The sequence below is a fragment of the Solea solea genome, chromosome 11 (genome assembly GCF_958295425.1).
Source record: "Solea solea chromosome 11, fSolSol10.1, whole genome shotgun sequence".
NCBI classification, from domain to species: Eukaryota; Metazoa; Chordata; class Actinopteri; order Pleuronectiformes; family Soleidae; genus Solea; species Solea solea.
The window spans coordinates 27,014,560-27,041,998 of NC_081144.1; the positions used below are offsets into that span (position 1 = coordinate 27,014,560).

At 39.7% G+C, this 27,439-nt stretch overlaps 1 protein-coding gene across 1 annotated transcript; it reads right to left on the reverse strand.

Annotated features, from left to right (window-relative positions):
• Window positions 1–190: 190 nt before the first annotated feature.
• Window positions 191–24,828, reverse strand: prpf6 (PRP6 pre-mRNA processing factor 6 homolog (S. cerevisiae)). Its single transcript, XM_058643239.1, has 21 exons — window positions 24,594–24,828; window positions 23,187–23,349; window positions 22,973–23,091; window positions 21,536–21,614; window positions 18,636–18,812; window positions 17,960–18,088; window positions 17,095–17,189; window positions 16,846–17,002; window positions 16,570–16,732; window positions 14,551–14,669; window positions 11,560–11,778; window positions 9,669–9,791; window positions 9,005–9,126; window positions 8,710–8,848; window positions 8,479–8,598; window positions 5,379–5,555; window positions 4,320–4,453; window positions 3,960–4,051; window positions 3,723–3,837; window positions 3,005–3,131; window positions 191–1,362 (listed from the first exon to the last, which is right to left on the reverse strand). The coding sequence occupies exons 1-21, from the start codon at window positions 24,779–24,781 to the stop codon at window positions 1,210–1,212; spliced, it is 2,910 nt and encodes a 969-aa protein (XP_058499222.1). The 5' UTR covers window positions 24,782–24,828; the 3' UTR covers window positions 191–1,209.
• Window positions 24,829–27,439: the final 2,611 nt, after the last annotated feature.

Sequence of the window (27,439 nt, forward strand, 5' to 3'; positions counted from 1 at the left end):
AACAATGAACACCATGCAAGGAAAACACTTCCATCTCCAGAAACATCACGCTGCAAATACTGTACGCTTCATAACAAATGTCACCAGTGTATTTAATATGAATGTGAAGGTTGGTTGGTTTTCACCATGTTGTCTTTAATAAATTCTTCCGTCTTAACTCATCTCTGATCCATGTGAGAGGAACTGGGACTGTTGAAAAAGTGATTTATTTCTTGGATTCCTTCCTGCATGGTACTAAAAAACAAACAAAACATTTCAAGCACACTAAAAAAATTATCAGATCGTTACAACATGAAGCAAATCAAACGTCGTCTCTGTGTAAACGACGTCACAGAAAAAAAATGCTGAAAATGTTACATTTCGTCCGAGTGCAATAAAGTTTTCCATTTCCTTTCTGCTCGTTTATTCTTTTACCATCGTCAAACAATCAGTGACACATTTATCAAACGCTCTGTTGAAGGCTGTAAAATTTAGGTGAAATTATTATTTTTTTTAAATAAGTGTACAATCACCTGATAGTATGAAGTGTTTTTCATGACCACAGAATGAGCCTTTTATATTCAGTCAGCTATACCAAGGTGGCCATTTTGGATCTAATGTTTTACAGTAGCCCACAATGGACAAACAAAACATCTTTCCTTGCTTTCTTTTGTGGCAGGAAAACTTTCATTTTTCAGCTCTTTATATATCACATTATTTTGAGTAATCGTAATTCTATCACAATTTTGTTGGCAAAAACATTCCAATTTGAACCTTTTAGCCTTTTTGTTTTTTAAATGATGAGAAAGTTTCAGTTAACTCAGGCCAGAAAAGTAAGAATATCTGTTTTCTTCTTCTTTCAGCTTCTCACTTTAGGGGTCGCCACAGCGGATCATCTGCCTTCATGGAACAGAAAATGTTATCTTATTAAGATGTCATTCTATGTCAATATGTATATGTGTGTGTGTGTATATATATATATATATATATATATATATATATATATATATATATATATATATAGATTTATTATAGATTTGGTTTCACTTTAGCATGAGATCAATATTGTTGATAAAGTGAAGCAACTGTGATTGACGAAGGTAAAAGAGTCAACATGGAGGGTAAAGGGAAGAAGGAGGTCAGTAGCCGCTTCCCTGCCTCCCTGCCTCCCTGGTGACGGCCAGAGTCCTGCCAGTGTTTGCGGTCCTTTACATCGGCGTTTCCTCCGTTTCAGAACGTGTTCTTGATCTTGCTGGCGACCAGCGCTAAGATCTCTCCCGTCTTCTTCTGCCAGTTGAGGACGTGCTTAGACTCGGCACACCACAGCTCACCGTGGCGGGGCTCGGCATTCTCACAGCGCTTCCGCACTTCTTCCTGCTGTTCCTGCGTCAAACAAGGGTTAGACACGACACACAGTTATCACAGAGCATCATGTGTCTTACTGTGCTTCTCTACCAAAGATGTTGTAGGGCTGTGCATCTTCACTGCTATCATCATGCAAACAATCCCGACTCCATTCGACAATAAACTAAATCCTAAATGTCAGCGGTGGCTCAGTGGTAGAGCTGGTCGTCTTACAACTGAAAGGTTGTGGATCTGATCCGCGGCTTTGCTAGTCTACATGCTGATGTGTCCGTAGGAAAGACACGTAATCCCAAAACAGCTGTGAGTGTGTGAATGGGAGAAAGTTGTAAAACAAACAATGCTGCAAGTAGATTTACTGTATGAATGCCTGAGTGAACAGGTGTGAATGTGTGAATGAGAAGCAGACCTGTAGTGTAAAGCAGCTTTGAGTGGTCATTAGGGCTACTAATAACAACTAATCAATTACAAAATCAACCTGTAACTATTTGGATTATAGAAAAATAATCAGTTTTCAGATTTTTCAGCTTCTTAAATGGGAATATTCTCTGGTTTCTTTGCTCCATATGACAAACAAATTAAAGTCAATCATTTTTGTCTGTGGACTATAGAAGATATTTTAGAACATAATCATTTGGACGTTTGGGAAACACTCTTCACTGTTGTGGACCAAGCCACCATTTGATTGATAATATAAAAATATTGGAAATAATCAGCAGATTAATCCAAAATAATCTGAAACCTTAATCTGAAAGTAATAGTTAGCTGCAGCCCTAGTGAAAAGTGAAAACAGTTAAGTATACAGACCATTTACCATAGATTAACAAACACTAATTTATATATACACATATTTATATAGATCATAGCAGTTCAACACAGACGGACCAAGCAGAGAACAGCGAGTTGCTGAGCATCTCAAATACTGAACCTAAAAAAGCCTCAGAACTCCTCTCAAAAATACACTGATGGCTGAAAGTGGAGATGAAGCTCAAGACGAGCTGTTTTAAACACTGAAGGTCGCTGTTGTACACATTTTACATCACCATTCAATATGACTTCAATGTTATGTGGCTGTATTCACTTACTGTTAACAGTGCAATGCAATTTGTGCAACTCTTTTAAACACAGCTAATATGTTGCATGTTCATTTAAGCTGCAGGAACTTAATTATTGTTTGTTTGTTTTCTGTTTCCATTGCATCTCTGATGATAGTAAAGTAAATCTTTGTTTTATTCACACATTAAAAGCTTTTTCATAATTTCCTGACACGTTATGAACAGAATGAATCTAATTATTGACAAAATAATAGACAGATGAATGGATACTAAAAAAAAAGTTGTTCGTTGCAGCACTAAACATAATAAAAAAATGACCAAATGTTACAAAAAAGTGTTAAAGGCAACAGAACATTGTTTCTCTGCATCGCTCTGTCATCAATAAAAGTCTCCCGTCACAGGTCAGAGTTCCCCAAAAGAAAAAGGTCTAGAGGAGAAATCTAGTTTTTTTTAATGGAATAATTGATCAGTAACAACAAAAATATGTTGCTTTAATCAACTTAAATTTATGTGACTATTGTTGACCTTAAGACATGGTCTCTACTGTGTGATATTTAGCTGCATTGTCAACACACAGGTCTCACAGACAGAGAAGAGAAGATTGTTACCTCTGTGCCGTGTTGCAGCTCAAACTTGTAGAAGAGAGCCCAAGCATCTCCCAGGTCTGGGTCGATCTTCACTGTCCTAAGGAACCACTCTCTGGCTTTAGTGATCTTGCGCTCGCTCCAAAACAGCCTGAAATGTGAGCACAATTCAAGTTAGCCTTCCCAAAGTATTGCCATCTTGAAATGTGCACTAAGCACAGGGTACAAGCAACGAGATTTGAAAATAACAGCATATCACACACACACAACAGGATATTATTAAGATTATCAGATGCAGAGCCTTATTAAGATTATAGGAAAATGGACCAGGATGGACAGGATTAGAAATGAGCACAGTTTGAGGGACAGCTCAGGTAAAGTAAGAGAGTCAAGGTTGAGATGGTTTGGCCGATGCAGTGGAGGGATAGTGATGATACTGGACAAAGTGTGTTGAAGATGGAGCTGCCGGGCAAGAGGAAAAGAGGGAGACCACACAGAAGGTTCATGGATGTTGTGAAGGAGGACACAAGGACAGTTAGTGGAATAGACAGAGACACAAGGGAGAGGACTTGATGTGCTGTGGCAACTCCTAAAGGGAAAAGCCAAATTAAAGAAGACTGGATCTACTACAACTACTAAATCTGCGCCAAAGTTTCCGATTCTTGTGGGACAGAATTGTGTTAAATTCCTGTTATCTGCATCTCGAACAGCATTGTAATAGAGTGAAAGGACGCAGTCATACTTTGCTACAGCAAGCAAGACGTGGGGGTCGTGTTCACACTTCTTCAAAGCGTCCACGCTCTTAGTCTTCCTTTGAGGTCTGGCCTCCAAAAACACAGCCTCAGCCCACAGGATACCTGTGTAGGAGGAAGTGGGAGTTTACACAGAGAATCTGAGATTACAGCTCTTTCATTCATTCATGAAAACAAATCAAAAGAAAATGCACGGTATTAGAGAAACAGCAACAATATGGTCTGACCTGAATTGGGGCACTCCTGCAGAGCTTTGGCCATCAGCGTGTTGGAAATGTTTTTCAGTCCAGCCCTGAACTCCAGTCTGACTGAATCCAGCCTGTTCAAAATAACCACACACATCATCTTCAGTCACGTTTTCACTGGTACGTGATGTTTTCAGCTCGTCATTGGTTAAAGGAAAGTGTTTTTTCTAAGATTAAATGAACATTTTAACTCTTTACCTATACACAATTTAATAAAACATTCAGCAGCTGTGCGTGTGAAGTGGAAATGTTTTCTTACATTAACATGAATATGCTTAATACACCGTTACACTTCAAGCAGCATCCAGTCACAATTTCTGTTGTCAGTTGTTGAATTCTCACCACAGCTCTGGGCTCTGCGGGTTCTTGAGTCGGGCCTTCTCCAGAATCGCTCTGGCTCGAGTCAGCTGTCCCACTCTCTCTTCAAGGTGAGACAGCAACAACCACAGCGACACCGAGTGGGGACACTTTTTCAACTGAAGCAAGAGGAAAAGACACAATCCCCTTTTTTTATTAAAGAAATAACAACTTCAGTTACAAACAAACAAATGCAGTTTTAGTCTTCCTGATTTTGTTTTCCAGAATCATTAATCATAAAATGTATTGTAAGTCTTATTGTAAACCACTTATTGTTAAACCATGTGTCTGCTAAATGACATGTAATGTAATGTAATGTAATGAAACGTGCTCATCGTGAACTTGATCTTTGGTCAGGGAAATCTACAGCTAACGGATAAAGTGTGCCAAATATGACATGATTTATTTTTAAGGGGTGGGCATTTCTATCAATGAATATTTGATATTACTGTTAGAATATTCAAAACATTTTCAACTCCAGCACATGAGAGCGAGTGAAAGTAATGCAGTGGGCAGCTCACACAAGATGCATTCAGAGACGGTAAATGTCATCACTTCTGCGAGATCTACACATCAGGATGCATTTAAGAAACTGCATAAATGTCATCACTTCTACAAACACACATGCAGTTAACATCAACTAAATGCTTGCTGTTGCTGCCACCCTGTGATAGTGGCTGCACCACAAATGAGTAAGTTACTGTAGTAGAAAGATTTGCTTTGTGTCTTTAGTCATGACTATCTCTAATTATATCTCTAAAGGTAAAAAAGGTTGTTTTTTAAGTTTTCACAGTGAATTTGACAATCTTAGGAGTCCAATGATTGTTTTCTCCACACTTGAAAGGGTTCCTTGGCACCGTCAGTGAGATATTGTGGTGAAAAGGAAAATGTGTTTGTGAGTCAGTGTTCAAAAGAACGGGACAGATTTCTTTTTTAGACACAGAGGCATAAAAATGTTCTCAGAAGCCAAATTCCTTTAGTCCCTTTACAGTTCATATAACACCAACACAAACCCCTGACCCAAAGACATCTCGCACTCCTCACCCCTTGGTTGTAAGCCTCTCTGGCTTTGTCCATGTTTTCACACTGCTCCTCAATCTGGCCTCTCATCATCCACAGTTTAGGGAAGTCCTCGTAGTGTTTCAGCGCCTCAGTGCACAGCTCCTGAGCAGCTTCTATGTTTCCCAACACCCACTCCAACTTCACAGATTTCATAAATACCTGGGTAGATTTAAAAAAACAACAACAAAACACAAACAAGCTGTTTAGCCAGGAAATACAATTGCTGACCTTGTCCAGTGATTCTTAAACAAATGTTTTTTCCTATGCTTTTAAAACATTTTAGTTTGTAATTGTGCTTCAAACATAACATTGATGTTTATAATCAAATATAAAATGTAATCTGAAATAATAAAACAAAGATTCATGTTCTCAGAAGCCAGTGCTTTCCAGTGTGTGTATGCATGCAAAATTAACTAATATATATAATATGGAAATAATTTTAATACATGTTACTGCAGCCAAATTTGTGCAATGCTAACACAATTTTAGCTTTCAACTGGTTTCTTAAACAAAGCTTAAATGTGTAACTGCTTCAATGATACCACACAATTGTCTTCTGTAAACAGTAAACAGGCTTTCTCTGTCAATACAGCGCAGGCAGCTAGTGGAGAGCAGCCGGGTCGCCCGAGAGTCGTCTGTGTTAGTCTGGAAATGCAGAAAGCTGGCAAGCCTGAACCTGAGAACAAACTACCTCTGTATGATGCACTGAAGCGGAAAACATAACCTGATAAACGTGGGTCAGTGCTGCATTTATGGCAGCACTGCTCAAAGAAAAACAACTGTTCTGGTACAGAGGGTCAGGGGAGGACAGTCACACCTATTTTACACCAAAGTTAAGAGATACTGAATACAGACACATCTGCTAAAAAGGCAAAGTGCATTTTTCTAGTGTTTTTCTAGCAATTTCAGCTTTTTCTGATTCAAACGTTGTGAAGAACAAGAGGGGTGGAAATAAAGAACATAAAGAAAAGCACCATGGAGACCAGAAACAATGTTACTATGATAAAACGGTTATCCCTTTCACACTGCACACATTCCTCAGTGAAGATGATGTGGTATTTCTTATTGTTGAGGGAATTCTGTCCAACACTAAAGGCGTTGTTAGTTGACTCAGGCTTTATCGACACAAAAATGTCCCTCCTAAATCTTTTTTCCTAATTTTCTGTTTAAGTTTTTCAATAAACACGGCACTGTTTCAAGAAATGTCTCCATCCACACAAGACCCTGCAAAACAACACTAAACGCTGTAGTACATATGCCAGGTCTGTATGTGGCGCTGTAACACCGTTACAGAAATACGTACACTGATAATGTATACTGTGTGCAAACCTTTTCCTTTAAATAAAGCTTTATTTGAACAAAGACACAGAAACAGGACAGAATGAAGAAAGCCAGGAGGACTAAGAAAATGAAATAAATATTATTACAAAGCGAATACCAAACAAACAATCTTCAAACACACGAAGAGGAAGACAACAATGATGAAGATAGTGACAGCAAATTCAGGCACAAGAGAGGTGGGGCTATGACATCATCATTTTCCCAAAGTAGCGTATTAGTGTTGAGATTTTAGAACTCTGCGACCTGATTTCAAAAAATGTGTTTCAGTATATATGCGATAAAAATGTTCCCGTCGTTTTTACCTAAACTTGTTTTCATGTGTACGGCCCCTCACTTTAGACGATTGGTTGCACTTCAATACAAAGAAGATTGGATTATCCAGCTCATGTGCTGAGCATCTGCACAACATGACGAGAGATTGGTGCTCGTGCTGCTGATTGATCTACTGCATCAACAGCATTTCAATTGAAGCCTCCATTGTTAAATGTGCAGTGACAAACTCAACAGTTTAGATCACTCCTTTAACAGTGTGTCACAACTTCATTCCAGAAAAAGTACAGTACCAACAACTAGACTTCCAAAAAAGTACCAGAGAAAGAAATGAGCCTGTCCAAGCAGAACCAAAGCCAATAAAAACCTGTGTCTATGCAGTCATTCACTCAAGGAGTGAGTGAAGAATGAATCCATTCACACTGGAGAAAAAGGTTAATATTTTGGTTTTTTACTAGTGGGAAAGAAGATAGATGAGCTAAAGGACAGAACCGCTCAAAAACATGGCCAAATAAAGCTCCCTCAAATAAACAAGCCAAGAAAAGTTGGACTTTCAGAAAACGGTACTCATTTTACTTCTTTTGTCTATTCTACAAAATGGAAATCTCGTTTTTTTTCCTCTCCCACGCACATATATAGGGATGGGTACCGAAACCTGGTACTAAATGGGCATCTGGCAAAACTTGGAAGTACCGTATTATCGATAAGTGCTGATGTTAACGGTGCTGCTAATGGTATATTTGAAAAAGAGCTAAACATTCCAAAGTCTGACTATATGTCAACAGGATTCACATAAACATCAGTCGTTACCTCAAATGTAATAGGAGTTTTGCTCACTAAACACTTCAACACTTAACTAAAGCTTAGCTCAGCTCGAAGCACGTCTCCTGCGTCCCCCTCCGGCATGTTATGCTAGCAGGAACCCATGATGAGTCACTTAAATGATGTCATCATGAATTAATGGTAGCTTTTAGTTAGTTAAAAGATTATCTAGCCGTTTATGAATACTGTCTGAAATGGTTGCAACATTAAAACTGTTATTCAGGAAACTTAAATATGTCATTAATTAATCTATTGATCGAGTCCGAGCATAGAGTTAAGTACATACATTTATTGAATTGATTACAGTTTGGTATTCTTTTTTCTTTTCTTTTAGCAGAACACTGTCAAGTCGAGTCACTGTCAATGATAGTGTGTTGTCCAAAACATGGTTTTATGTTAACATAACATGTTTTATTTTATTACCATTAAACCACTGCTTTAAAATATCACTGTTTCAGTTCTCGTATATGTTAATAATGAGAAATAAAAAAACATTTCATCTTTACTTGTTTTGTTTCATTCTTTCTCCTAAAAAGACAAATCAGTAAAAAAGCAGTAGTATCGGAGAAAAGAAGAAGTCTCTTTAAAATCTTAATGATACCCATCCCTACACACACACACACACACACACACACACACACTCACTCACCCTGGCTGTTGGGGCACTGCTGCGGGCCTTGGCCAGCAGTCGACGAGCTCTTTCATACTCATTATTCTCGGACTCCAGTTTCACAGCAGCCAGCCAGATCTCTTCACTGTTTGGATTAGCCTAGAAAACAAGAAACGGGGGAAAGAAACAGCAAAGACAGAGAGGGAGTTATTAACAGACTGACTGGGTCAATACATGAACAAGTTGCAGTCTGTATGAGTGTATCATCACCTGAAAGGCCAGAGCCAGGATACTTCTGGCTGCAGGCACATCCTCAGCCAGCCATTTGGACTTGGCCCCCATCAGCCACAGGACCTCTGCTTTGGGACAGTGAGCCACAGCTCTCTGGAGCAGAGCCTCCAAAGACTCCCTGAAAGATGCAGTGGACCATTAATACAGGAGTACAGGATAAGAGAAGCACAGAGACCGTAGATGAAACAGATAGTGGATGTAAGGGAGATAATCCAAGAGCATAGAGTACATAGAGTTAACTGTAAGGTTTTAAGTCAACTAATGTTTTGGTCACCTGGTGCCATGGCTCTTTTCAAAGTAGGCAGCTCTGAGCCACACACTTTTTTTGCTTGGGAACACCTGCAGGGCATGGGCATAGATGGCTCTGGCACACTCCAGCGCTCCATGGGACACACACTGAAACATAACAAAGAAGCATTTCTTATATTAAATAAATTATTCTTGAAGTCTGAGGATGTTTGTGCAGCACGTCTGCAATAGGGAACATCTTGCTTTTCATTTAGGCAGACATGTGTCTCAAATGCATCTCACACAAGTGAGCTGTGCTGCTCTTTTTGGCAATAAACTTCTCACCTATATTTACCACAATCCCAAGTTTCATGTCAAAAAAATCTTCTTTCAACACAGTTTCCACCACAACACCTCCTGCACATGTGTAAATCCAAAGCACTCTAGCCAGTTCAGTTTCCTAAATCCATTTATGTCTCTCAACAAAGATATTTAGTGAAGTATTCAGCACCAAACAGAATTGCAGTTTCATACGAAAAAAAAACCTGGGCATTGAGTTGAGTAGAGTATTTTGAGTATGTAAAGATTACATACATTGTGGGTGGTTTTCAAAAGTCAACCCTGTAAAATATAGCAGTGGCTCCATAGCAGATAGGACTGCCTGAGATGCAGCAGAGCAGTGATGCATCAAAAAAAGAAATACTACTCACACTCTCTGCATCCTCCATCCAGGTGTGTTTACGGTCCTCCTCCTCAATCCCAATCCCAATGACGGCTCTTATCACAGCCTGACAGGTAGCCACACTGCCAGCCTTGTCACACTCCTCTGCGTCCTGCAGGGGGGAAAATATATCAAGAAAGCGGTTTTGAGTGGTACACAAAAGGAGAGTAGGCCAGCAATGTCAGATATTAAATATTCTTAAATTATTTACACACCCGATTTGTCATACAAACAGAAACAAACATGGAGTATTGATTGACATAAATGAACAGAAAGAAATGTTCTTTAATGAGTTATCATTTCTGAACGTCGGTTTTTGTGAAAAGGACAATAGGAGGGAAAAGGGTGGCAAAGAATGTGGTGCACGCTGGTTTATGAAATGATGTTGTTTTAGCAGCTCACCTCAGGATGAGCTAGTGTGGTGCTAACGGCTAGCTCGTGCTCGCTGTGCGGCTTCGTAGCCTCTGATTTCAGAGGTTAAAGAAAAATGTTTCACCTCTGAAATAGCAGTAGCACACACACACTGTTGTTGTGATCATGTGATCTACATGCATCCAACACGCAGAGCCCACGTGATCACAACGGGCGCTGCTGGATAGAAGAGCTGGAGCGGAATGGACTGTTGTATCGGAGCGCTTATATAAGATTTTTGCCTGATATCGAACCAATATCCGACATCCCTAATAATGATATTTATTATGTTGAATACATTTGTGAAATAATATTATATATATTATAAATTGATTGAAAAATACATGGAATTGGCAAAATGATTTTAAATGAGTTACTTAATAAAACCTTTCATTTTAAGCCCAATTATTTGTAGTTAATTTCATTGTTTCTAACATCCTTCATTTAACATTAAAAAGCTAAATACATAAACCAGGTATGATATGAAATGAAAGGTAATAACTGCATTTTAAGATCATGTAATACAGATTATAGATATGTATGTATTCACAGAGTATTGTCAGTCTCTTTTGAGAAGCACAAACATCTCAAAAGAGCTCAGAGAAACAACCTGTGTGCAGCTTTATATCCCCATATATCTTGTATATGGGGATATAGCCTAAAAATATCAAGATATTATTTTTAAGCCTTATCAACCAGCCTTACAGAATTATTAATTTGATTTATATCATGATATATACAGTATCAAATTATATTTAAAAAGGTATATTGAGATATCACCCAGCCCTACATAATTTTTTTGTTTTTGTAAGACTTACACACAATTTGTGGACCGGATTAATCGGGATGGTCTGTTGCAAGCAAAGGTCTTTACTAGAAAGCTTCTTTTAAAAACTCATCTGTTGTGAAGGTCTGTGATTGCATAACAACTGTGAACTGCACTGAACAGAATCTAAGACATGCTTGTATTGTTTTGCACTCAGATGAAAGAGCTGAAGCTGTTATGCCAAAATATGTTGGCTTGCTGTCAAAGCAAATTACGCAGTCCCTGCTCCCTTAACATTAACCTTTAAAGGCACAACCATTCAATTGTTCGCCTCTGAATTTACAGGTTTATTCTGATACATTTCAATAGCAATACTAGAGGTTGGGTTTAATCCAGCAATCATAAGCATTCCTGTTGTTCCTTGAACATAAAAATCCATACAGGCAGACACAGGAGTTCTTGATCCACTATTCAAAAACATTATAAAGTTCAAACATGTTATTTTGTGAATTTGGTGCATAAAAACCTTCATTCACATTCACTTAAGTGACACAAACTTACCAAATGAAGTAAGACCCCCTGTCCTAGAAGCTAAAATGCTAAAATGGGATTATAGTTACACAATAACCTAATGTTTTAATTAGCAAACAGCTCTGCAGGCTCATAGATTGCACTGGGGCAATGCTTAGTATCAGTATCACACCTGTATCCACTGCTCTCTGTTGATCTCCACACCGTTGGCATGTAGAGAAGTAATGGCTCTGTCAATGATCTTGTCCACCATCTGAGTATTGCTGTTGGCCTCCTCCAACTTGGCAGCAGTGATCCAGATGTGTCGGTCAGTGGGAATGTTCTCTCGAGCTTTGTTCAGGACACGACGGGCATTCTCGTATGTCTCTAACCGGGCAAGAGCCAGCCACAGCTACAGAGGACACAGAGAACAGAGTTTGATATATCTGATGAAAGTTTAGGAGGGTGAAGTAGTGTTTCATATGGAATTATTTAGTTAGAGGCAATAGTTCAGGTTCCCTCTCATGCAGACCAATGACACAAACTACAAACACATAACAGACACAAACGATAGAGTAACCTGTCCATGAGACACGACGATAGAATCTTAATTGTTGTTTTAATCACTTTTTAATCAATTGTTGTGAAATCACAATATCGAGTATGTCGAAATAATTTTGCAAGAACCAATCCAAACACGCCTTTTTGAGAGGCCACACATTCACTGCATGATCCAGCCTAGTACGACAGACTGCGGCACATGCATTAAGAACACATGCCGTGTCCACGGAATCCACGTCGTTGGATTTAATAGCTAAACGTGGATCATCCTCACTCACATAGAGGTGGTTTGGCTTCGAAAAAACAGATGTCACTCAAAAGACGCCAATCTGTAAACTATAAACCCTGGAATATGGAATCATGAAAAACAAACAAACAAAAGAACACTTCAACACACCACTAGTACTTTTGCCAGATCAGTTGCTAGATCAGCTTTGCAGGTTGGAGCCTTGTCATGGACCATTTTCTTCAACTTCCACCACAGATTTTCAATTGGATTGAGATCCGGACTATTTGCAGGCCATGATATTGACCTTATGTGTCTTTCTTCAAGGAATGTTTTCACAGTTTTTGCTCTATGGCAAGATGCATTATCATCTTGAAAAATGATAAGTAAGGAAAGTGTCCAAAATGTAAACGTAAACTTGTGCACTTATTGAAGACGTAATGACAGCCATCTCCCCAGTACCTGTACCTGACATGCAGCCCCATATCATCAATGACTGTGGAAATTAGCATGTTTTCTTCAGGCAGTCGTCTTCATAAATCTCATTGGAACGGCGTCAAACAAAAGTTCCAGCATCATCACCTTGCCCAATGCAGATTCGCGATTCATCACTGAATATAACTTTCATCCAGTCATCAACAGTCCACGATTGCTTTTCCTTAGCCCATTGTAACCTTGTTCTTTTCTGTTTAGGTGTTAATGATGGCTTTCGTTTAGCTTTTCTGTATGTAAATCTTCCTTTAGGCGATTTCTTACAGTCTGGTCACAGACGTTGACGCCAGTTCTCTCCCATTTGTTCCTCATTTGTATTGCTGTGCATTTTCTGTTTTCAAGACATGTTGCCTTAAGTTTTCTGTCTTGACACTTTGATGTCTTCCTTGGTCTACCAGTAAGCTTGCCTTTAACAACCTTCCCATGTTGTTTGTACTTGGTCCAGATTTTAGACACAGCTGACTGTGAACAGCCAACATCTTTTGCAACATTGCGTGATGATTTACCCTCTTTAAGGAGTTTGATAATACTCTCCTTTGTTTCAATTGACATCTCTCGTGTTGGAGCCATGATTCATGTCAATCCACTTGGTGCAACAGCTCTCCAAGGTGGGATCACTCCTTTTTAACTGCAGACTAACAAGCAGATCTAATCTGATGCAAGTGTTAGTTGTGGAAAAGTCCATGCCTCAGAGACTGCGAGCTGTTATAAAAGCCAGAGGTCGGACAACAAAGTACTAGTGTGTGTTGAAGTGTTCTTTTGTTTTTCATGATTCCATAATTTTTTCCCTCTGCTTGGTCCAAAAAAGTAACTGTTACTGACTACAACAATTTTTTTTCTTGATTTCTTTTAGTGTGTCTTAAGGCCAGAAAGTTGCCATTTGAAATGACTTTAGTTTTGTGTCATGTCTGTGATCTGCGTTTTTTTTTTTACAAAATTAAACAACTGAATAACATCCTCCAAGACTGGTGATTCCATAATATTTGCCAGGGGTTGTATGGGGGAAAGCGGTTGCCGTCAAAGACTTGACAACGAGTTTGTTTCACCATCTGTGAAAGAACCAGCGCACAGAATATGAAGAATATGAAAAGCTTTGGCAGTCAGCGGTCGACCACGAGTGGCCAGCTAACGTACGACAAGAAAACACACTCAGCAAACTCTGGCAGCAGTTAAATGTGTGTCCACATTCTCATGTTAATGCCTTGTAGTTCAAATATGATGAGTATTGTTTACAATAGTTTAAAATGCTCTCATGATAGTTTTTGTTGGTCGCAATATTTTATGAAGTAAATTTAAGTTAATAAATAAGACCTGTTTTTCTTGAACAAGTTGTCTTTTGTCAATATTATCATTAACATGTAACATACTTTTAACAAGAGAAGCTGGTACAACAGGCCTTCCATGCTCTTACAAACACATTTTTGAGGATTGCAAAATATCGCCAATTATCGTTATTGGCCAATACCAAAAGATATCGGGATATTAATTTTCATCAATATCGCACACCCCTTTGTACAATATAACAGTGGTAGGAAAATGAGAATATGGCGGGCCAGAACGGTCTAAAGGAATGGAAAACATTGGTACAAGTCCCACATCCAATTTTAATGATGGTAAAAATTGTGGGTGGCCAAGTGGCAACGTAGTGGCTAGCACTGTTGCTTTACAGCTAAATGACCCCATGTGCTTGGGTTTTCTCCAGGTTCTCTGGTTTCCTCTTGTAGAGGTTAATTGACCATAGGTGTGAATGTGAGAGTGACGCGGTGTTTGTCTAGAAGTTGATTGGCAAACCGCCCAGGGTGTGGCACTGCCTTTCGCCTTGTGTTAGCTGGATTGGCCCCAGCAGCCCCACGACCCTCACATGGAGGATAAAGTGGTAGACAATGAATGGAAAGAATGGCCTACCTCCACACTCGTAGGGCAACACTCCACTGCTCGGCTAAGCATGATCCTGGCATCCTCTGGCTCCTCGAGCTCCACGGCTGTCTTCCACAGACGCACAGACTTGGACACATTCTCCAGGGCTACATGAGTAAAAATTGCACAATTGTTAAGTCATTTATCTGATTCTGACTGATTAGCAATGAGAGCAAAATCATGTGTTCAAGGCAACCCAAAAACACTCACAAACATTTGGATGTCACTTTAATTGTTTCTGGAAGGAAAATACTGGCAACACAGTGGCTAAAAAGGAAATGGACACTGCACACTTCAGTAACCCCAGTAAATAAATCATAATGAAAACAAACATCATATTCTGCAACAACTGTAAAGTTCAACTTAGAGTAAGAGAAAAAACTAGCAAAGGCAAGTGAACATGTAGAGGCGCAGAGTCCTCCTCCACAAAGGAAGCACAACATCAATCTCTGTCACTGGGGTATGCTGCTGGGAAATATTGTGTGTGGGTGTACGTGTGTTATCGGTGCACTGACACTGTGGATCAAATGGGGTGCTTCGTCTTGACAAAAAGCAAGAACCACAGCTGCCAAATGTAAGCATTACAGATTTTTTGTGAAATCCTGCATATGCAGGGTGTGATAAGTTTTGTGTGGCTGCTTTTATGACACATTAGACAGATTGAGACAGGTTGAGGATTTTTGCCCTGCAGAAAGCAGTGTCTTCCTCTTGGCAGAAAAGTAGTGACACATTAATTCATGCAGGCGAAGAGGCAAAAGCACACAAACTGCTCAACATAACAACATATTAGCAACAGGTCTTTGCAAAAATTCCACTCAGGACCCGTTCAGACCTGGGATTGAAATCCATCCTGAGAGCTTGCACTATCATTTAAAAGGTGAAGGAGGCATGTATTTTTTGTTTGTGTAGTTTGTGTTGTAATGTTGCTGTAGACGTTTAAAGCAGAACGGTAAATGTAGTTTTAATTAACTAATGTTTTTCTCGCTATCTCTCCTCATATCAGTAGGACAGTGCAGCATGAGCACACTGTTGCATGGTCACTGCTCGTTTTCCCTGATTATTAACGACTGTGAATATACAATAAATAGTTCAGCCAATGTGACAGAACCACACTCAAAACTGATCGTCATTTAAAATGATCTGTCGTCCTTCTGTGATCAGCTTTTCTGAAAGTGTACAGCAAAAGAAACTTAAAAAAGTCAAAGAATGTATAATTTTCCTTAAGAATCATCTCCTTTTTAAAGTGAGATAACACAAGTAACAAGTACTTTATATGTTACTTAAATTTACTTTAATCTAAAGTTAAGAATCACAGAAACTAGTCTACAGGGCGGTGAAAGAACTCAGTTTTTGGAGCTATTGGGTGCCACCACAAAACCAACCCATCCTCCAACAGCATGATGGGCAAAATAAATGATTACTTTAAAAAAGCAATTTGTTTTGGCATTTTTGCCACGACCACAAAAGCCCTAGACATCTCAGCGTTTTTCTATAGAGACAGAAAGCTTTAAAAGAGGGATTGGAAAACAATGTTGTTTTTTACTATAAGTTGATAAATACATCCGATTTAGGGCTGCAACTAATGATTAATTCATAACCGATTAATCTGACGATTATTTTTTCAAATGAATTGTTTGGTTCATTCAAATTAAATGAGATTTTATTATAATAATAATAATAATAATAATAATAATGATATTCCACATTCACATTTCAGAAGCTGATAAATCTGAGCTGAACTTGATTATAAATGATGATTATCAAAATATTTAATTTAGTAATTAATTAATAATCGATTAATGATTGCAGCCCTGATCTGATTATTTAATTATGGACCAACAAATACACTATGGTTTTACATATATCTATAATCTGGTTTGGATCACTCAGGATAGATGTTAATACCAGGTCTTAAACAGAACTCACTCAAAACTTGATAATAGATACATGCAAAGAAGAAAACAAGGTAAAAACGTGACTTTTTTATTGTTTTAGCTTTGGCCTTACCTTTCCTGAGGACTCGTTTCTTAGCCCTGACGTCTGTCTCCAGTTCTGCAGCTCTGATGTAGATGCGGACCGACTGTGGCAAGTGGCGGACAGCCTGGGCTACCACGGCTTTAGCTGTGTCACCAGGCTGGAGCCGAGCTGCCTCTAACCAAACATCCTCACTCTGGTGAGCAAGAAGAGAAAGAGTTAGAGCATCAAGAATAAAAGGTCCATTGCCCCCGCTGGTGCAAAAGCAGGCTCCTTAGCAGATTTCGAGCACTATCCCTCATCCTTTACCTTAGGACACATCTCAGTCCCTTTCATGATGAGGTTCCTTGCCACCTGCAGTTTGCCAGTCACCTCCTCCAGCCTCGCTGATGCAATCCAGGCAGGGGGGTGATGGGGATTGGTCTCCCTCACTGATTTTAACAGCAGACGAGCTTTCTTGATGTCACTGGACAAAAGGAGCCAACACTTACAATTACACACTTATTTTCCACACAAATAATGTGGGAACATATGATGTCGCCCATTGTGTGTCTTTACCTGATGTCCCCGCCATATGTGGGGATCATGGAGTTGAGATCTGTCAGGTAACCTTTAGGATCTACCACTGTTTGTCCACTCACAGAGTCAGAAACCTGAAGACCAATACAACGCAAACACATCGTTATGTTGTCTATTCTGCCTCTGTGCCAGGTCGTCATTGTAAATGAGAACCGGTTCTCAATTGACCTACCTGGTTAAAGAAAGGTTAAGGAGAGGACAGAAATGCACAAGTATCTCGGGCTAGCCATTGTAAGCAATACCAGTCAATAACAATGCTCTATATGGTCAATTGTCTATTCAATTACATGCAATTAGAATTACATACAATTTTAAATAATGAAGAACAAATCATCTTCACCATGGTCTTACTGGTTTTTCCTTACTGGAAAACTATGTGATCAACAGCACCATGTTCATTATAAGTTGGCTCAGGCATTTAAGATGTTTATGTTTAGTGATAGTTATATAAATATTGCTAATTAAAATCTGTTAATTTTTCATTACAACTGTGTGACTACCGACTTTTGTCATGACTTGTGAGCTGGGCCTTTATAATATAGGGACATTATAGTGTGAAAGTGTGAGTGAATGGGTGTAAAGCAGCTTAGAAAAGCACTATATAAATACAGACCATTTACCATATATGGAAAAATTATGCTGAAGCATTTGTGTCACTCTAAGAACACCACACTGCATGAAATAGGCTACATGTAGCTGTTGTATATAACATACAATTTAATAGGAAATAGGAAATATTAAATATAATTTGAACTGCTTTGGCAAGAACATAGAATCAGGTGAATAAATCCTATGTATCAGGATATCAAAAGGTTGAAGGGACTGAAGATAATATATCATTTACCTGACTGAGCCTCATATCCATCAGCGTGTTCCTGGCCTGACCGATCTTCCTCATGTCCAGTTCTCCAGTCCCTGGAGTCATCAGGCCAGGGGTCATGCTTCCGGGGTAATTGGTGTTCAGCCCCGCCAGCTATGGAAGAGAAGAAATTATCACAATAAAGAAGAGACCTATAATCTGAGAATTTAATCTTGGACTATTGAAAAACAAAATGCTTATGAGGAACACTGGCCTTGACTGGGTGACACATTTCTCACCACTATAAATGATACATGTAACAATCATTAAATTTAGCTGAGGTCTAAATGTCTTACAAATAATGTATGCATGAGTAATAAGTAATTATGAATGTCATTGTCTACTGTTCAGTGAATCACACAAAAATATTATACGTTTACTTATCAAAGTTTAAAATTACTAATCTATAATTTAATGGCATTTATTACCACTAAACATAAATAAAATGATGCTTTGTTTAACGTTTTTAAACCAACAAAGAAGTTTAACGTTTGCGCTGCATGCAAGTATATGCCTGTTACTAAAAAAACAATTGTGAGTGAGTGACAAGCTTGTTTGCAGTGAGACATCACGACTCCTGCTGGAGCAGGCTGAAACTACACCATGTCATCATGATGTGGACATCCACATTGAAGGCGATTGTTTTTGCGTGTATACTGACCCCTTGCAAAGGGTCAACAGAGGTGTGGTTCTCTCCAGTCTGCAGGTGTTTGGAAAAGAAGCTGTCTGGGACAGGGGTGAGTTTTTCGTAGCGGGGATTCCTCTGCCGCTTGTTTCTTGCATCTCCCACCTCTGGGATGCTCAACCACTCTTCTTCTGAAACCTCTGCCAACTTCCTCTGTGACATGACAGAAAACCAAACAGTCAACAGTTAAACTGGGGTCGACCGATATAGGTTTTTCCATGGTCGATATCAATTGCAATTATTACTAATAGTCCAATAGTTATTGGACCGAGTATTGGTCCAATAACTAATACACGGAGAAGAGATCATTGCCTTGCACAAAGAAAAGGATACAAAAAAACAGCAAAGGCACTGAATGTTCCAAGAGATACAGGTGGAAGTATAGTTTGCAAGTTTTAAGTTAAAGGAACAGTGGCTACACTACCTGGACATGGCGTGAAGCTAATCAACACCTGCCACCAGAGTCCTGAGGAGGCAGGTGGTCAAAAACCCCTGACTGATTGCAAAAGACATGCAGCAAGACTCGGTGACAGCAGGCACTGAAGTTTCAGTTTCCACAATAAGGCCACATCTACAGTGCATCCGGAAAGTATTCACAGTGCTTCACATTTTGTTATGTTACAGCCTTATTCCAAAATGGATTAAGTTAATTTTTTCCCTCAAAATTCTACACACAACACATAATGACAACGTGAAAAACGTTTTTTGACATTTTTGCAAATTCATTAAAGAAAAAAAAAAAAGAAATCACATGTACATAAGTATTCACAGCCTTTGCCATGAAGCTCAAGATGGAGCTCAGGTGCATTCCGTTTCCACCGATCATCCTTAAGATGTTTCTGCAGCTTCATTGGGAGTCCACCTGTGGTAAATTCAGTTGGTTGGACATGGTTGGGAAAGGCACACGCCTGTCTATATAAGGTCCCACACTTGACAGTGCCTGTCAGAGCACAAACCAAGCGTGAAGTCAAAGGAATTGTCTGTAGACCTCCGAGACAGGATTGTCTTGAGACACAAATATGGGGAAGGTTACAGAAAAATTTCTGCTGCTTTGAAGGTCCCAATGAGCACAGTGGCCTCCATCATCCCTAAGTGGAAGAAGTTCCTTGCCACCAGGACTCTTCCTAGAGCTGGCCGGCCATCTAAACTGAGCAATCGGGGGAGAAGGGCCTTAGTCAGGGAGGTGACCAAGAACCCAATGGTCACTCTGTCAGCGCGCCAGAGTTCCTCTGTGGAGAGAGGAGAACCTTCCAGAAGGACAACCATCTCTGCAGCAATCCAGCAATCAGGCCTGTATGGTAGAGTGGCCAGACGGAAGCCACTCCTTAGTAAAAGGCACATGGCAGCCCGCCTGAAGTTTGCCAAAAGGCACCTGAAGGACTCTCAGACCACGAGAAACAAAATTCTCTGTTCTGATGAGACAAAGATTAAACTCTTTAGTGTGAATTCCAGGCGTCACGTTTGGAGGAAACCCGGCACCGCTCATCACCACACCAATACCATCCCTACAGTGAAGCACGGTGGTGGCAGCATCATGCTGTGGGGATGTTTTTCGGCAGCAGGAACTGGGAGACTCACCAGGATAGAGGGAAAGATGAATGCAGCAATGTACAGACACATCCTGGATGAAAACCTGCTCCACAGTGCTCTTGACCTCAGACTGGGGTGACGGTTCATCTTTCAGCAGGACAACGACCCTAAGCACACAGCCAAGATATCAAAGAAGTGGCTTCAGGACAACTCTGTGAATGTCCTTGAGTGGCCCAGCCAGAGCCCAGACTTGAATCCGATTGAAAATCTCTGGAGAGATCTGAAAATGGCTGTGCACCAACACTTCCCATCCAACCTGATGGAGCTTGACAGATGCTGCAAAGAGGAATGGGCGAAACTGCCCAAAGATAGATGTGCCAAGCTTGTGGCATCATATTCAAAAAGACTTGAGGCTGTAATTGCTGCCAAAGATGCATCAACAAAATATAGAGCAAAGGCTGTGAATACTTATGTACACGTGATTTCTCATTTTTAATACATTTGCAAAAATATAAAAAAAAAACGTTTTTCACTTTGTCATTATGGGGTGTTGTGTGTAGAATTTTGAGGAAAAAAATTAATTTATCCATTTTGGAATAAGGCTGTAACATAACAAAATGAGGAAAAGTTGAAGAGCTGTGAATACTTTCCGGATGCACTGTACATGGAAACGGCAAAAAACGGTTTCAAAAATATCCCCGTAAGACGGCATCATTTCAGGAAATATCTCCGTCCACACTGAACCCCCTCTAGTACATATGCCAGCACTGTAGTTGTACTGTTACGTTACACCAAAAAACAGAGAAGACAAATTTGTAAACATAACTGAACTGCAGGAATGGGCTGATTCCTCGGGAATGCAGCTGGTGTCTGGCTATGTATCACATTTGCAGTAGGTAAGACTGCAGTAATCATTAAAAGTGGCATTTTTTTTTTAAATTGGAGAAACCTCTTGCAATATTAGCTGTGTTGAGCTATTAAAATTGTACTTGTTTGTTTTGTTTATTGCAAACAGCTGCAAGATTGCACATTTTGTGAATAAAAACAGCTGCTAGATTGCACATTTTGTGAATAAACCTAATTTGCAGAGGGGTTTGAATAATTCAGATTGGCACCAATACTGATAATTGCAAAATGCAGAACGCCAGCTCACAATAACTGGTCAGGCCATACCTTGGTTGACGCCCAAAAATAAAGCTTGGAGCAGTGTGTTCTTCTACTCTTGAACACATTAGCATGAATAGATCTAAGCCGCTAATATGTAGAGAGACATACATAGAAGAAGGCTGGTTAAGATGGGATTGAAAAGAGGTACAACCATTGACATAGCATGTATAACTCCATACCTTTAGATCTGAAAACTGCTGCTGTATTTTTGGCCGCTCCATACGGTACTTCTCGATTTCTTCCTTTTCTCTCAACTCCCTAAAAATACAAAAGACAGCTTTAAAACTGAAAACAATTTGCACACAATGTCCAATATAATGACAGAGGTTGACTGATATGGGCTTTTCAGGGTTAGCCAAAGGAGGATTTTTGGGCCGATAATTGAAAGTTTTCCCCCGCTGTTTGCATGATAAAATGTGACACTATTGCACATTACAACAGTTACACGACAATACATTTTGGGGGCAGGGGGGTACATTTATGACTACATAATACATACTAAAGAACTAAGATCTTTCACTGACATGTTTTTTTGTTGTTAACATACAGATAACCTACAAACCAAATGAACACAATCTAGTGATCACAAAAAAAATAATAAAATAAATTTGTTGCATTACACAGCCTTGTATGAAAGGACAATGCAAACCATAAGTGACGTATAGACATGTTTAATGAGGAAGCTAACTGTGCAAACAAAGTTTTGCACACTTTTGTACAACATCTGACTATTTTTTTTTTATTATTTGAATCTCGGCACTCAAATGCAAACAAGTTACATGGAGGAACCACTGTCAGCATCAACTAAACCATGCTTACGAACAAACTTATCATACACTCTTCTGAGTGCTGTCTCTGAGCAGGTCGGAGTACCGTGGACCGCTGTCTGCTCCACCCCACACAAAGAGTGAAATTCTCAGACTATGACAAAAGTGTGGTTTATGTATCAAGACAGGACACATTTATAATTTGGCAGCAAAGATGTCGGAGGTGCAGAGCAGAGCACAATCTAAAGGAAATCTAAACATAACAAAAACATAACTGAGGCAGTGACTTTTCACAGAGCCAAGGACATGTTTCCAGTAAGCATAGTTGAGAAGTTTGTTTTTAAAAATCTCATCAACGTGCTTGACATCACTATTTTCCTCTGTGTGGTCTGACTGATAACTGAAAAGATTAAAATAAGAGGAAAGTTCATGAGTTTAGAATAAAAGGGTTAAGGTATTTTTTTTATTATTATTATTCATTTTTAATAGGCCATGAAAAATGTTAATAATTATCAATATCGATCGATATGAAGTAGTTCTATCGTGATAGGTTTTTCAGCCATATCACACAGCCCTAAGCTCAGGCACTGATTTTTCGACAATTATAAAGGTACAACCTTCGAATAGTGTTTTGGCATGGAATGCCCATCCCTAAATTTAAGCCCTAGTTTGCTCCCAGGATTGTTGAAAATTTTTCCATAACTTTTGGCCATCAATAACACTGCGCTACACGCAGATGTGCCTGACTGTAAATCTGCATAATTTTTTAATCTTAAAAATGTATTAAATAATGTTATCAGTCGGCCCTTTAAATGACACTGCATAAAACAGACAAGTATTTATCACAACCTTCTTTCTTTGCGTCTTTCGTCCATCCTTTTGTCCAATGCAGCATATATGGCATCTGCTTCTTCATCGTCTTTCTCGTAGGGACCACTGGAAAACAAGCTTCCTGCATATCCATTGAACTACAAGAACAAAAAGCAAAACATTTTTGTGAAACTTAATTCAACATTTTACAGATACAAAAAACACCCAGAGACAACAACCCAGTCGTAGGCACCTCATCATAGTTGGTGTCGTTCAGATCTTCCTCGTCTTCCTCTTGGTTCTTTTTCATTTGGTCTCCAACTGTTCTCTTCCCTGGGGGCGCATGGCGATCATCCACTGGATCATTGGCATCACGAGCAGGACCAATATCAGATCGTGTTGTGAAGCCAGTGGCACTAAAGAGAAACAATTACTTAAAATGTCAATCAGATTAAAAAAGAGATAGGATTCTTGTCTATACTGCAAATACTATTCTATGTTTTTATTATCTTATTAGTAAATATTTTACTATACTGTAGATAATGTGAAAACATTAATTATTTATTACCATGATCTCATCTTATGATCAAGCACAGGTAAGTTTAATATACAACAGGACAACTTTATTTCAAAAGTGTTTTGATCACTGTAATTTGAATCGGCTGAGCAACAGATCTTCCACTGAAGTCACTGCAAAGTTTTAACAGAGATGTCTGGAATCATTTAAAAAGTGCAAAGACAGACATTCTCAGAGAACAAAAGTTTTTGTCCGACTGTTCTCCATCGTCTCCAGGCTAAACTGGAAATTAAACTGGAATGTATGCAAATGAAATCAATATCAAATTGAGGGAATTGGATCTTGTGAAAATGCATCAAATCAACTCAGGAAACCAGTAGAAATTTCCCAGCCTTAATACCAAGTTTTCTGGAAAAATACGAATTTATGAGTATTGTATAGGTTGTTAAGTACAGTGAAGATGTGCATGTCTGTACTGTAAAGTCCATGTGCATGGACTGGGCTTAAAGCTAAAACATAACTGCCTAATTACTTCATTGGCCTGCAGGTCTATGTGTAACACCATGTGAATCAAACTCATTTGATCCTAAATCAGATAATGTGATGTAAGCCATGTTTCATGCTTCCTATGACACTATGACTATGTAACAATCAAAACACACATGATACCAAGCGTATGTAATAGATCACTAAGTTACATGCTGTTTATTTCGAGTATTAACACAAAAGTGTTGTATTCGTTTTAATAAAGTCAAACCCACAGAAACCTATTTAAGTATGGAATATAGATTAACTATATCCTGGTCTGTTCAGACTCGTCGACTTCAGGGTAAGTTAATCTCTTTCAACATATATTTCTAAAATGTGTAAATGTATTTCTTTTGAGCACTTAAGATATAACGTGTTTTATTTAATATGTTCATAACTGATACATTTTCTCCCATTGTTAGTGATTTTGTAAGCAAGGATTCTTGATAATTCTTGAAAAGTATATCGCATACGACTTTTATTGTAAAGATAATTTATACTTTAGCTCCGACGTCAGTATGACCGTGCTACAACGCAGGAGCGTGTGCTAGTCTTCTTCAGACAAACTTGTTAGCTTGAGAGCTGTTAGCATGCTACCAAGCTAAATTAGCTTACCCTCTGCCGAGACCGGGGACGTAACCGAGCGGAGCGGGCATCCCCAGGAACGGCTTTTTCTTTTTCCCCATGAGTGGAGAAGCGAGGGGCATTGCCGGGGGCGCACCGGCAGCCCCCGCCGCCCCGGTGCCTCCCGCGGAGGCTTTCGAGTTATTTTTAGGCGCTTGTTTAGCTCCAGCGCTAGCCATCGTTGCTTCAACGACGAGGGGTCTCAAACCGGATAAACAACAGTGGCACTTCCGGTACCAGCAGAAAACGCGTCCGCTACGTTCTGGAAAGATCAGTTGTTTGTAACAGCGCCCTCGCGCGCCGTCTTTATAGACTCCCTTTGTTAAACCGGGCGGTATGTTGTAATAGTAACTTAAGCGGGGAAAGAATTTTCAACCCCTGTTTACAGCGCGCTCTCTCTCTCTCTCTCCCTCTCTCCCTCTCTTTCTCTCTCTCTCTCACACACACACACACACAATCAAATCAAAAGGGTCTTTATCGTCATGGTAACGTGCATCTTACATTGCCAAAGCATATATTTATCAACATTGTTCATACACTCTTATTTACACAATTTAAACAATATGTACAATATCTGTATAAACACACATATTATGAGTAGTAGTAGTAGTAGAGTAGAGAGTAGCTGTTCAGTAGGTTAGCTGCTCTTGTGTCCCTCAGTCTCTCTGTCTGTCTGTCTCTCTCTTGTGTCCCTCAGTCTCTCTTTCTGTCTCTCTCTTGTGTCCCTCAGTCTCTCTGTCTGTCTGTCTCTCTCTGTCTGTCTCTCTCTTGTGTCCCTCAGTCTCTCTGTCTGTCTCTCTCTTGTGTCCCCCAGTCTCTCTGTCTCTCTCTCTCTCTGTCTGTCTCTCTCTTGTGTCCCTCAGTCTCTCTGTCTGTCTCTCTCTTGTGTCCCTCAGTCTCTCTGTCTCTCTCTCTCTCTCTCTGTCTGTCTCTCTCTTGTGTCCCTCAGTCTCTCCGCTGTCTCTCTCTTGTGTCCCTCAGTCTCTCTGTCTGTCTCTCTCGTGTCCCTCAGTCTCTCTGTCTGTCTCTCTCGTGTCCCTCAGTCTCTCTGTCTGTCTCTCTCTTGTGTCCCTCAGTCTCTCTGTCTGTCTCTCTCGTGTCCCTCAGTCTCTCTGTCTGTCTCTCTTGTGTCCCTCAGTCTCTCTGTCTGTCTCTCTCTTGTGTCCCTCAGTCTCTCTGTCTCTGTCTGTCTCTCTCTTGTGTCCCTCAGTCTCTCTGTCTGTCTCTCTCTTGTGTCCCTCAGTCGCTCTGTCTCTGTCTGTCTCTCTCTTGTGTCCCTCAGTCTCTCTGTCTGTCTCTCTCGTGTCCCTCAGTCTCTCTCGTGTCCCTCAGTCTCTGGCAGCTTGACACGTATTGTGCTGCTTCACGGTGCATTTACTTGTCTCTCCCAGGACAAAGTGTAATGCTGCTTTGTCTGGGATGTTTTCAAATTGGATGTATTGTTTTATTGTTTATTGGACAAACAAGTCTCTCAAGTCTTTGTATGTGTGGCAGTGTAGTAAGAAGTGCACCTCTGTCTGCCGTCTCTTGGTTGCCAGGTGTGTCTGTGTCGGCCTGTGGTCACTTCTCCTGTATGGGGTCAGGGTCTTCCTCAGTCTGGGGTGTTTAACTGTGGTCAGATATTCTGCTCATGTGTATTTACGGTTTAATGCAAAGTAACATTCTAGTTTGCTTTGAGTTTTTCTTGACTTTTCCCAGTAGGTTATATAGTTTTCCTTTTGTTTGGTGATCATTTGGTTGGGCCAGATAGTTTGGGGGATGTTTTGAGGCAGGGGAGGGTTGTTGGTGGTCAGCCTCTGGACCAGCTGGCTGAGGCCACTCCTCTCTATGTTGCTCACTTGGCTTTGCCAGGCTTGGTGGTGATCAGAGGTGGGGTCAATAATGTCAATAAGGAGCGGGAACTGGTCCAGTTCAGCTCTGCATGCATTAGTTGGTGTTCTTCTCTGGACTCTAAGAATGTTTTTGCAGAAATCAGTATGGAAGGTTTCAATTAGATGTTTGTCCCAATTAGAAAAGTCCTGGTTTGTTAATGGACCCCATATTTCACTACCATATAATGCAATTGGTTGGATTACTGTTTTAAAAATTTTGAGCCAGATTGGGATTGGAATATTAATTTTAGATTTTCGTATTGCATGTCTTGCTTTTTCTCTCAGCTGGTTTATTGCAGCATTGAGGTTCCCTGTAGACGTCATTTTTAATCCTAGGTATGTGTATGTGTTTGTGTAAGTGTATGTGTAGGTCTATGTGTATGTGTATGTGTATGTGTATGTGTATGTGTATGTGTTTGTGTTTGTGTATGTGTTTGTGTAAGTGTTTGTGTAAGTGTATGTGTATGTGTATGTGTTTGTGTTTGTGTTTGTGTTTGTGTATGTGTTTGTGTAAGTGTTTGTGTAAGTGTTTGTGTAAGTGTATGTGTATGTGTTTGTGTAAGTGTATGTGTATGTGTATGTGTATGTGTACGTGTTTGTGTATGTGTTTGTGTAAGTGTATGTGTATGTGTATGTGTTTGTGTAAGTGTATGTGTAAGTGTATGTGTATGTGTATGTGTATGTGTATGTGTACGTGTTTGTGTTTGTGTATGTGTTTGTGTATGTGTATCTGTATGTGTAAGTGTATGTGTATGTGTATGTGTTTGTGTAAGTGTATGTGTTTGTGTAAGTGTATGTCTATGTGTTTGTGTAAGTGTATGTGTATGTGTATGTGTTTGTGTAAGTGTATGTGTATGTGTATGTGTACGTGTTTGTGTAAGTGTTTGTGTAAGTGTATGTGTATGTGTATGTGTTTGTGTAAGTGTATGTGTATGTGTACGTGTTTGTGTATGTGTATGTGTATCT

Excerpts from the sequence above, each read along its gene's own strand:
- prpf6 (XM_058643239.1), bottom strand. The coding sequence starts at position 24,781 with ATGGCTAGCGCTGGAGCTAAACAAGCGCCTAAAAATAACTCGAAAGCC. Across the intron at positions 18,089-18,635 it reads CTGTTGACCCTTTGCAAGGG|CTGGCGGGGCTGAACACCAA; the intron begins GTCAGTATACAC and ends TCTCTTCCATAG. Across the intron at positions 8,849-9,004 it reads GAAAAGAGCCATGGCACCAG|GGAGTCTTTGGAGGCTCTGC; the intron begins GTGACCAAAACA and ends TGCATCTTTCAG.